The 12,653-nt window shown below is 42.2% G+C and overlaps 1 protein-coding gene across 2 annotated transcripts in view; it reads left to right on the plus strand.

Moving 5' to 3' along the window:
• LOC126195831 (uncharacterized) overlaps positions 1-12,653 on the plus strand; it is a 672,121-nt gene that overhangs the window by 112,394 nt on the left and 547,074 nt on the right. For both annotated transcript variants that reach the window (XM_049934505.1, XM_049934506.1), the window contains exon 5: positions 8,773-8,841. In XM_049934505.1, coding sequence (XP_049790462.1) covers positions 8,773-8,841 — 69 coding nt within the window. The remainder of the gene's footprint in view (positions 1-8,772; positions 8,842-12,653) is intronic.

Below are 12,653 nucleotides of genomic sequence, written 5' to 3' on the forward strand. Positions count from 1 at the left end.
GGCGCTAGGATTGCGATTACACAGTGGCGACACGCGGGTCCGACATGTACTACAGGACCGCGGCCGATTTAAGTTACCACCTAGCAAGTGTGGTGTCTAGCAGTGACACCACATGCCCCATCATCAGACAGTGGTTGGCTAAACTTCATCTCCACATTCACACAACCCCCAGCAGACAACCCACGCATACGTCAGCCGATGACCCGCACTCAAACTTGCAGAGTCTCCGTGAGTGATAATATAACACAATTCCGAATGATTAATCTTTATTGATCTTCCCTGAGTGTGGGAAGGGCACCCAGGTGTGTTTTGAGTATGTGACTGTTCTCTCAAGCCATGCAGCGGCTCACGTGGAGCCGTCACGCGTATCGCGGAAACGGATAAAGATATCAAGAAGACTTTCCTGGCTGTTCGAGATCGTCACCTGAGAAATATACCCTAAAAATTTTAGCCAATTACTGTGCGTAGCGGTTTTCGAATCTGCGGTTCGGTTTTGATGCGAAGAAATGAAATAAGAAGTTTTTCTGAGTTTTTAAGCCCCGTAAGGCCTACCGCAGGCTACATCAAATACGAAAAGAATGAAACCGCCTGCTCCAGGAAGTGCGTAATATTCATACTTTGACCTTGTGCTGTAGCATAGCGACACCAAGGCAATCCTCCTGTTGTTTATGAGAATGGTCTCTTGGCCAAGGGCTATCCAAAACAGTTTACCCTACGTATATATCACCAACAGAGCCACATCTATGTGTTGTGTTGGCAGAAGAGCCAACACAGTCTTACTAGAGGAGGTCGAAATGCACGCGTTTTAGCTCACGCAGGCTGGCGTGAGAATGGAAGAACTATACTGACGTGAGCTCTGGAACATGACAAAGAATTAGAATTCAGAAAGCGGACGTAATTAGTTTGATACTTAACTTTAATCCATTAATGATGAACGTCGTTCTTGACGGTACATGATTCACAATATTATCTGTATACATTCTTGAAGATAGTAATTATAGTAACTGAATATAGCGCCTTGCTAGGTCGTAGCAAATGACGTAGCTGAAGGCTCTGCAAATGAAAGCGTATGCAGAGTGAACGAGCGCTAGCAAAGTCAACTGTACAACTGGGGCGAGTGCTAGGGATTCTCTCTCGACTAGACCTGCCGTGTGGTGGCGCTCGGTCTGCAATCACTGATAGTAGCGACACGCGAATCCGACGTATACTAACGGACCGCGGCCGATTTAAAGGCTACCACCTAGCAAGTGTGGTGTCTGGCAGTGACACCACACTATGTACACTCTTTGACATAAAACTTGACCGGCGGCCGGCCGCTGCAGAGGCTAAGTCCGCGCCGATCGCGACATGGGACAAATAAACTGACCAACTCGCTAATTCTCTAAGTCCGCCTATCTGCACAATCTGGCAACACTGTAGACTGCGGCACTTCCTGGAGGAAGTCTTGTGCCATGCTACAGAAATTGTAGACTGTACACGCCCATGGTCTAGTGGTAGCATGCGTTCTTTCCGTCTACACTATCTGTGGATCGAAACCAGCTGGTACAAAAGACTTTTATAGCCTCTTCTGTTTGAATGCTGAAGACGTGATTTTAATGGTAGCGCAGATTCAATCTATTTCACTTTCTGACACACCAATAGTAAAATTTTATCCAGTAACCATTTCTCGCAGACTGTCCTCCTCTGGACGGCGTATGCGGTAAAGCTCCGCGATCCACTTGCCGTGGCGACAGCAGCGGCGCTGCACTCCCCCGTTCTTTATCGAAAGCGCCTGCTACCACTCATCGCCTTTGATAATTTAAAATGCTTTATTATTATTAAATGTTGCTGCACAGAAAATTTCTACTATTTCCATTCACGCTCGAAAGCAACGGAGATTACTGCATTACATTAATCGCTAAGTGCTGAGTATGCCCGAAATTAATTTTATAGACTGGGACGAAATTAAACCACCTCCCTACATTCGATGAATTTATAAATGCTTCATACCTCATTTCTTTTTCTTTCAAAGTCAGTTATTTGTGTAACTTTTGGCCAATATTCGGATGTTTTCGTCAAGGGAGAGTGAGCGTCTGTGGTGTAATGTGTATTACAGTTTTTGTTACATTCCTTGTGGTACGTCTATGCGATAAGTTGTGTGAATACCTTGCAATACATGCTCTGCAGCAGTGCAGGAACACTGCACATTTGGAGTTCCATGTATGGATTCATGTAGTATTTAACGTTGGTCGGAAGTGATAGTTAAGGTCATCAGATTTAAACCAGAAAAAGTTATCGATTTTGAGGCTCCATAGAATGGAAAGGAATTGCTAACGCCGGTGTCAGAAAACCTCTACAGTTGAATGCTATTGCAAAAATTTAGAGGAGAGGAAGTATATTAATCAACATGTTCACTTCATAAACAACCTCAACGACATATTAGACCTATATGACGAACAAAGCTCAAATTCGTATCGTTGACAGTCGGTTTGAATCTTTTCAGAAACTAGTTTACAGGGAAGCACCTTGGCAGTTGGAAAGCAGTCATCCGTGATATTAACGAAAACTTACTAATTCGAAATTGCAAGAAAATTTGTGTGTAAAGGCGTTCTTCAGCTTTCGTATAAGGAATTTTTACTAACAGTTTGAAACTCCATTATTAAAATGTGAAATAAAAGGTTGTGTTCTGCGGCTTTCACCGAGATTGGAACTGCTACCTGATATAGCACTAGCATCGCGACACGTAAGGGAACCAATGAGCTAACGACACACTAGCGGTAAAAGGCGGCCAATAGTCATTGAGATATTGGCTGAGCCTCAAAACGCAAGATTAAAAACACAAAGAGGTGTTACTTATGTGAAAAACGCCGTTCTTGGAGTCCAGAAATGAAATATACTCTCTAAGTGTCTCATCTTACAGTGGATTATATAGTACGAGTCTTCGATGTGAAAAACGAATGCCAAGTGAATTTAGCGAGGTAATGCCGGGCTACACCCGGAAGTAAATGCACTATCACAGTGTTGACAAATACTTGCTACGACGCTGCCAATCTCAGCTCTATTACGAGGTAGCTCTTCAGCGAAATGCTTGTCGTGATTGTCCGATACTTTTCTTCAGACGGGAGACGCCCGCGAACGTTTCGTTTTAATGCGGCGTTCTCCCCTGATAGTTTCTGACGTCGCCTTGTGGGCTATGTATACATGTGACGCATTCAATAATCATTAATCCAGAATGATACAAGTTTCAGCTTCCGGCGGGAAAGAAAACTGTTGACGCCCACATTATATCATTTAAAAGTAGGGAAATCCAAACGGATGATTCAGTGTTTCTCATTCAGCATAAACCATGTGAAATAACTTTCCGTAAAGTTCACAATCATCTCAAAATACAGACGAAGTAAAGATACATCGAAAGCTTATTTGAACTGAATATAATGTAAGGTATCAAACGCTTTGCACCTCGATGTCGAATGTGTCCACGTGCAATCTTTTGCAGCACACATATAGAATGTCACGATTACCACGAGAATGAAGAAATATGTCGGTAGGGATGGAAGCAAGAAGAGACACTGTCAACAAATATTCGATTCCTCATGGCATTCATTTCATTTGAGATTTAAGAAGAGGTAAAGGAGGATATTACTTTCGTTGACACGAAAGATGTGCCGCACATATGGATAACGAGGAAGTCTGCGTCTTCATACGTTTAATCGTTGAAATCTGTATGTTCTATTATATACTAAGTAGCCTGAACATTGTTTCCATAATGTTATCCTCATGTTTGGCCCCTACACGATCAATAGATTCCAAATGCATTTCTCTGAATGAAAGTAGTTGTTCGAATCCTTCCTGCGTTGTTTCTTGTGCTTTTTTGCTTGGAATTCATGAAACAGACACCCCCCCCCCCCCCTCCCTCCCTCTCGTGGGTTAGGTCTCGAAACTAAACCATTTTTTATCCACTGGCATAATTTATTCAGACAGAATCAGCACAAGGCTATCAAACAAAGCCTTCCATTTACAGTGGCAACACACTGACCAGCAGCTGACCCAAGGGTAATTCACGGTCATGGTCCGAAATTAGCAGCTCTCTACTACTGTGGAAAAGTCCGTACTACATTTTCGATCCTGCAGCACCATTTTATTTGGTAACACTGTGTTAAATCAACAGGAGTAGTTTCAGAATTGTGCCCGTGTATCTGTCCTCCCATTGTCAACTTTATGTATCTCATTTCTCCTTTAGCGTTGATCACGAGGTGCTCAAAGGAGTGTATTCTGCATGACGTAACATTCAGTATTCCCTTCTTCCATAGCTACTCTTCATGTGCATCGATACCAAATAGGGATGTGAAAACTCTTGCGAGTGAGAGAATGACAATAATAATCGTAATAAGAACATTGCAAATAATGACTGAAGTTTATTGCAATGCAGAACGAGAATGATTGTGAAAATAAAAATCTATAAAAATAGGTTGACCGTTGAGTTGGTGCAATGCAAATATCTTCTTATCATTTTATTACTGAATTTAGTTCTGGATGTTTGCAGAGAAAAAGGAAAATTCGGTACTTCTCGCTAGTGTAATATAATGTGAACCAGCAACTACCCTTTGCATAGAACACGACTCAAGCAGGTTCCCAAGTACCTACCAAGGCATTGCTGCATTCTGTTCCCTGACATTGCTCTGATGTCGGTTAATGCTGATAGTTCCGATTATGAAATACAAAACGTATTGCAGGTTAGTTCCTAGGATCGTAATATTGAATTTGCTATGTGAAGACTATCCAGATTACTCGTCAATATAAAAATTATGGAAATTTAGCATGGTCCCTCGGCCACTTCGTCTTTTCCACTCGTTATAGCCTATTTGCTGGTATTCTTTCCACAACGTCTAGCTGTTCTTGCCGGTACTCCACAGTTTTCTCCAGCTTCTGATGCCGAGTAGTTGCCATGCTCAATCATTGCAACCACACGCACCCTACTCCCTGGATTCCACTGCGACTGCATTGCGACTGCCGACCTTGTGACGTTACCATGCGTTTTATAAAGAGCGTCATTTACTTGTCAGTGGAGAAACGAAGACTGACAAAATTTTTTCAGGTATCTGACACACAAAAATATAAACTTCGTTAAAGTGCTTTGTCAAGAATCACTATTAAGAAACAAACGACAATCATTAGGCAAGATATTAAACGATGCTGTTGTTCATTTTAGTCAGACCACAAATAAGCAAGAAAATGGAAATTAAGCTTTCTGTCCCACTTACAATATTCATGTAATCCATTTGACTTACTACTTGAGCAGCATGTTGAAAAAACACTGCGCCCTCTTGACACCGCCACTCGCAGCATGTGACGTGACGAGCGGCGTGACCAGTCACGTGGTGTTTGTGTTGACGAAACAGGAATTCTGCGGCAGCCACTGTGATGTAGAAATAGCAGTCGGTCTTGACCATCATCACATCACTCGACTACCCAAAAACTGACTCCCGTTCTCAAATCCAACGAAACGAGTGAAATCTGTGTGTACCCAACTTTTTATCATCACGAAAGCACCCTTCCCATACGCTACCAGACCCGAAAGCATTCGTGAAATGAGTTTTTCGAAAAGCATATAAATCATTTTTGCATCTTGTGACGTAAAACATGGACATTGTTACTCCCCACAGTGTTGTATTCCAGGACTTGCTGCCAGCAGTCCCTTCTTCAGAAGTGGCCTTTTGTATTTTCGAACCACTGCTCAAATGATTTGATGCTCTACATCAAGTCAGAGCTTTATCGTTGTCTAACTTACGGTGTGACTAACACACGATATAACGCTTTAAGAAATCTCTAAGGTAGGAATCAATGGGAAAAGTTCGAAAACATTTCAGTGTGTCATCAAGGAAACGACTGAAATTAAAATTAGTGGTGGCCGCAAGCGAAACGCTACCTAACGTGAGCAGGTATTCTATCAATTACACGTTGGAAGTAGTTCTCATATGAGTACACTGATGCTTTTGTCTCAAGATCGCATTTTGGTCTATCAGGAACTAAGTTCGACGGAAACTGGTCTAACATCACGGCACTACATCAAACCCTCCCCACGCTGCCTATGGTCAACTTGCTCGTCTTAATATTATTTTCTTTCATTCGGTCTGGAGTGTGCTGCAAATTGAAAGGCTCGTTGAGCCGTTCTGAGCGCTTTTATAAGCACCATTTCCTGTTTGCATCACGGTAAACACTGCATGTAGATGTTATTTCTCTTTCCTTGGTGTATACCTTTAATAAAAGGGTAATGAGCAGTAGTAAAATTAAGTAAGGCTATGCAGAGGAAATGAGACGATGGTAGTCGTAGGCGTGGTTTCCCATGTGGACAGCAAAATAACTGCTGCAGCAGAAGTAAGAAGGATATGTAATGTTGTCTGGAAATAGAAACAATAGCTTTATTGAAAAAGAAAACGTACTACATCCGAAAATTAATTCAAATATCAAGGCGTCTACTCCGAAAGTATTTCTCTCCTTTCCTGCTGTTATTTGATGACGTAGGTAACAGTCGGTAAGCGTGAACAGTGGTATAAATGGACTTTAATCATGATACGAGTCACAGACGTGGGAATGTTACTCAAAGGGTTAACAATTAGGTTTTCTGCTCTTTTTAGACATGTAGGCATACAGCCATATCTGTCATTCGGATTGCATTGTATCCCCATCCGTTCGTGAAGAATTCCTGCTACGAAAACGGAATCTTCTTACCACTAACGTAGTCAAGAACTCACAACGTTGTACGCCTTATTTGGCATCTCTGTTGGTATGAGAATGATTTGCGGCTGTGGGACTGTGTTTTATCTGCTACATCCATTTAATATTTTCTTGTCATGTCGATCAAATATTGTGAATAATTACCACAGAAAGAGTGGTTTTGAGTTAGAAAACGTATTTCAGTTCAAAATGGTCGCTTGATGCAAGAGGTGGCCGTACTCTCATGTTTCACGTTGCGAGCTGTATAAGTCAGCTACGATTACGGTAAGGGCAGTATTTACTACTGTGAGAGCGAGGCACTGCTACAATGAAGTGCTCAGTTTACGTAACTGTAGATGTTTTTTTCATTAGTTCCAGTTTCTCTGCAAAAGCAGAGCAATCTTATCAATTCCTTCCGCAACTGCTCTTTTTTTAAGTTCTAATGCGGGAATCGATCGGGTCGGCGCGCACCCTTCCTAAGGTGCACAGTCGTTCCTGCAGTTTGTTGTTGTTGTTGTTGTTGTGTATGAATTCCTAGGGGACCAAACTGCTGAGGTCATCGGTCCCTAGACTTACACACTACTTAAACTAACATTTGATAAGAACAACACACACACCCATGCCCGAGGGAGGACTCGAACCTCCAGCGGGAAGGGCCGCGCAATCCGTGACATGGCGCCTCACACCGCACGGCCATTCCGCGCGGCCACTAACGTTTGTACGTCGGCCTACGCCACGAGCGCTGTTATTGTCGTTCTTATTTTTAGGATGAATATTATGCAAATGATCAATTACTCATTAAATACTGATAATTTGGACAGTGCTAATAAAGGTATTGTTAGAATTACGTGAGAATAAAAAAAAGCACCAGCAGCGAGATTCGATCCAGAGACCTTGCGCTCACGAAACGCAGCATTTAACCGACCACTCGGCTGCGGGTTGCTGGCCAGACACGTTAGTACATATTGTTATAACTTTCAAACTCGATCTTTCTCGAAAACGGTTGAGAGTTGCGCCTTCCTCTTTACATAAGTTGAATTCATAGCCATGCCGTACACACCCTGTCAACATGAAAAATCGGTGACGGCAAGTATGTACGTTCCCCCTGTCAGTGGAGAATATATTCAACAGTTCCTTTCCAGGGTAAGTACACAGAAGGTCTGCTGTGAGAAAGGTCCGGTTATCGGTATGTCAAAAACACAGATTAATTTCCTACCAGAAAATCGCTAGCGTTAGTCTGAATTTCACGTTAATGCAAAATGAATATGTAATGAAAGACAAAGGGGCTTGCGTAGCAGAGTACTATTAAGTACTACACTGCACAACCATTGGTTACTTTTATGATTTAAGGAGCCACTGTCGTAGTGCTTCGTGCAGCACCTCCTCACTTCCAAAGGTGATTGATGTAGTACAGATGTATTACAGTGTAAGCCTTTGTAAAGTACACTATTGGCTGCATAATAGATACAGCTCTACACAGAGGCAATACCAAACGAATTAAGCTGGATGGTGTAAGAGTAAAAGCAAAGGTTTCTCTCTTCATTGAAGCTGCTCTCTCTCCTTTCATAAAATTGTCAGTGTGAGTAAGAGAGCGATAGCTGTAACCGGTCGCTGATATTACTTTACAGACGACGCTGCAGTTCCTGCTGCTGCCAGTTAGTGATTACCTTGACCCATTCAACACTCCCGACTTCTGTCCTTTATAATGGCACTTTCAGATCACGGTGTATTAATGAATGGAGAAATGAATTGGGCATGTGTGTGTGTGTGTTTCTTTCTTCGAGGGAAAGAGGTGAAATGGTTTTGTGTGTAGTGTCACCAAACAAGAAAAAGTCAGAGGAATTCTGGTTACTCTGAAATATGGAGGACAGTTTTGTAATACTACAGACACATTCTTTTATGTACCTGACTTTCAATCAGACATACATGACATCTGATATATCCAATCAAGTTTAGCTCATGATCCACTGTTCCACTTGCTTTTCCCCAGTGTTCAGTAGTTTTACGGTTTGCTCACGCAAATATGGAGGAAAAGCAAAGATGACGTCAATGTAATTGAATATTTCTCTGTTGTTGCAGAGCGGGAATTTCTTAAGAACAAGGAGACGTATAATTTCCAGGAAAAACTTGCCACTGTACCTTACGATGGTAAGTATATACATTTTCCTTCCTTTATCGAGAGATGATGTGCTTTTTGCACTTATCTAATAACCTATTATAATAATGATTATTATTATTATTATTATTATTATTATTATTATTATTATTCTTTCCTTTCTCAGACGTTATGTCTGGTTAAAAATGGAAAGTGACGTGGACCTTGATCAAGCGTGACTTCCTTTTAACAGTACGGTATATGTTACATTGCATTTAGGAACTTTCGGGTAATTGAACATGTATCAATAATTACAGATTTCTGTAGTTGTATATACAGGCTGTTACAAAGAGGTACGGCCAAACTTTCAGGAAACATTCCTCACACACAAATAAAGAAAAGATGTTATGTGGACATGTGTCCGGAAACGCTTAATTTCCATGTTAGAGCTCATTTTAGTTTCGTCAGTATTTACTGTACTTCCTCGATTCACTGCCACTTGGCCAAATTGAAGGAAGGTAATGTTGACTTCGGTGCTTGTGTTGACATGCGGCTCATTGCTCTACAGTACTAGCATCGAGCACATCAGTACGTAGCATAAACAGGTTAGTGTTCATCACGAACGTGGTTTTGCAGTCAGTGCAATGTTTCCAAATGCGGAGTTGGCAGATGCCCATTTGATGTATGGATTAGCACGGGGCAATAGCCGTGGCGCGGTACGTTTGTATCGAGACAGATTTCCAGAACGAAGGTGTCCCGACAGGAAGACGTTCGAAGCAATTGATCGGCGTCTTAGAGAGCACGAAACATTCCAGCCTATGACTCGCGACTGGGGAAGACCTAGAACGACGAGGACACCTGCAATGGACGAGGCAATTCTTCGTGCAGTTGACGATAACCCTAATGTCAGCGTCAGAGAAGTTGCTGCTTTACAAGGTAACGTTGACCACGTCACTGTATGGAGAGTGCTACGGGAGAACCAGTTGTTTCCGTACCATGTACAGCGTGTGCAGGCACTATCAGCAGCTGATTGTCCTCCACGGATACACTTCTGCGAATGGTTCATCCAACAATGTGTCAATCCTCATTTCAGTGCAAATGTTCTCTTTACGGATGAGGCTTCATTCCAACGTGATCAAATTGTAAATTTTCATAATCAACATATGTGGGCTGACGAGAATCGGCATGCAATTGTGCAATCACGTCATCAACACTGATTTTCTGTGAACGTTTGGGCAGGCATTGTTGGCGATGTCTTGACTGGGCCCCATGTTCTTCCACCTACGCTCAATGGAGCACGTTATCAGGATTTCATACGGGATTCTCTACCTGTGCTGCTAGAACATGTGCCTTTACAAGTAGGACACAACATGTGGTTCATGCACGATGGAGCTCCTGCACATTTCAGTCGAAGTGTTCGTACGCTTCTCAACAACCTCTTGCCCACGCAACCACGGTACCAAACGTAGAGACTCTTCGTGCTCGTATTGTGGACGGCTGTGATACAATACGCCATTCTTCAGGGCTGCATCAGCGCATCAGGGATTCCATGCGACGGAGGGTGGATGCACGTATCCTCGCTAACGGAGGACATTTTGAACATTTCCTGTAACAAAGTGTTTGAAGTCACGCTGGCACGTTCTGTTGCTCTGTGTTTCCATTCCATGATTAATGTGATTTGAAGAGAAGTAATGAAATGAGCTAATGTCTGTATTTGTGTCTTTGTATTCTATATATGTCAGCTGAAATTTTTCTTCTATATCTAACATGTGTGTTACTTCGAGTTCTATTTGTGCTTGTTCTGGTGGCTGTCTTAAGATTTCGTTTTCCTCTGATTGTTTAATTGATGCGTGTTGTTCTTTGTTTATTTGCTCTGGGATGTTTGAGTCCATTACTGTATTTTCTTCTTCTTCTGATTCCACATTATTTTGTTCCAGTATTTGTTGTACTTGTTGTTTGATGTTTTCTAATTCTGACTGGGGTATCCTGTTATTTTTGATTATTACACGGATCTGATCAGCTAGTCGTTGTTCTGTTAAAAATTTTAATTCTGCGTATCTGATAATAAATGTTGTGTATACTTGTGATCTGTATCCAGTTGTGTTGGTTCCTAGGTTTGTTGCTTGGTGATAACAGAACATGAGGTGTCGATTAACTTCATCTGACCATCTCATCCTCTGTCTTTGTTTTCTTTCTCGGGTGATTGCAGGAAGCATATCCTGCAAAACACCTCTATTTGGATTTAAATCATTTTCCAGTTGGCTGGCAGTGTCGTTACCATTGTGGGCGGGCATAGGGTTCAAACATCGTCCCCGACCATGACGGCTTCTTTAGTTCTGTCCTGAACCAACTAATCACACAAAAAGGGAGGTTAGCCCTATTAGTGGTTTGTTCTTTTCGTCGCCTTTTACGATTGGCAGAACATACCAGAGGCCTATTCTTTTCCCGGGCCTCCACGGGGTTTATTATTATGCCTCCACGGGGTTTATTATTATTATTATTATTATTATTACTATTATTACAGATAGGGTCATGAACAACTAAAAGTTACCTAACAAATCATGTGAATGATTTGATACGAATAACTTCATTATGGAAGTGTACCATCTGTTCAAGTTTGCGCACATTACTGCTGTTTGAAATGTTATGATTTCTTCATAATTACCTTAATATTTCATTATTAACTAGCCGACTACCCAACATAGCACGCTTATGTATTTATTTCAATTCATCTCTTCCTTCTCCCTCTCTGTCCAACCCCTCCCTCTCTTCTCTCTGTTACTCTAATGCTCTCACTTCTCTTTCTCAATCTATTCCTTCCCACTCTCTCCATCCTCTCCTGCCCATCACTCGTCCCTCTGCTATTCCCTTCTCACTTTGTCCATCTCCTACTTACCCCTCACTCTGACCATCCCCAACCGCCTCTCACTCTTTCCCTGTGCTATCCTCTCTTTCTCCATCTTTTCCTCCCCCCTCTCTATCTGGCCACCCCTCTCGCCTTTTTCTCTGTCCCTCTGCTGTTCCCTCCCATCATTGTCTATCTCTTTCTTCCCCTCTCTCTGTCCATCCCCTCGCACCCCTCTCCCTAGCCCTGTGCTATTCCCTCCTCTATTTGTCCATCTCATCCTTCTCTCACTCTTTTCCATCCCCCATATTCTGCTCTCTCTCTCTCTCTCTCTCTCTCTCTCTCTCTCGCCCTGCTACTTCCTCTTGTCAATGTTCATCTCTAACTTCCCTCTCTCTCCTTCAATCTCCTCCCACCCCTTTCTCTCTCTGTGCCGCTGCTACTCCCTCCTCTCTTTGTTTGCCTCATCTCTCTCTCTGTACATTTCTTCCTTCCTTTCTATGTCCATCGCTTTTCCCCTCTCACCCTTTCTGTCTCCCTAGCCACCCTTTCTCTTTCAGTCTCCTCCTTTCCTCTCCATATGAATAATGTTGTAGATACACTCAGCGGTATAAGTGGATGCTGTCTTGCACATGTGTTGAGAATAGAGTACGTAACAAAGAAGTAATAAATTTAAACATCATGAATTCATGCCTGATGTACCAGTTTCACTGCACGAACAGCGAAAATGTAGTAAGTGATACACAGTTTTCCTTTCATCATTCTGTGGGTTGTCACAGAGGAAAATTTTGTGAAGCTTTGAAATTACGTAAAACGTTTATTGCAAGTTACTAAGTGCTCTCATTGTCAGATACCTGGCAGTGTGCAAAGTAGTAGCTATACACTATGCTACATGCACATTATGCCAGAAATAGTGTGCAAGTATCGACTGAAATACACTGAAGATTCATTACTATGAATTGTACTACGCAGAACATATCGACTAAAAAAAGCATTTTCACAAATATGACAAAGTTGAAA

Source organism: Schistocerca nitens, chromosome 7 (assembly GCF_023898315.1).
Source record: "Schistocerca nitens isolate TAMUIC-IGC-003100 chromosome 7, iqSchNite1.1, whole genome shotgun sequence".
Lineage (NCBI taxonomy): Eukaryota > Metazoa > Arthropoda > Insecta > Orthoptera > Acrididae > Schistocerca > Schistocerca nitens.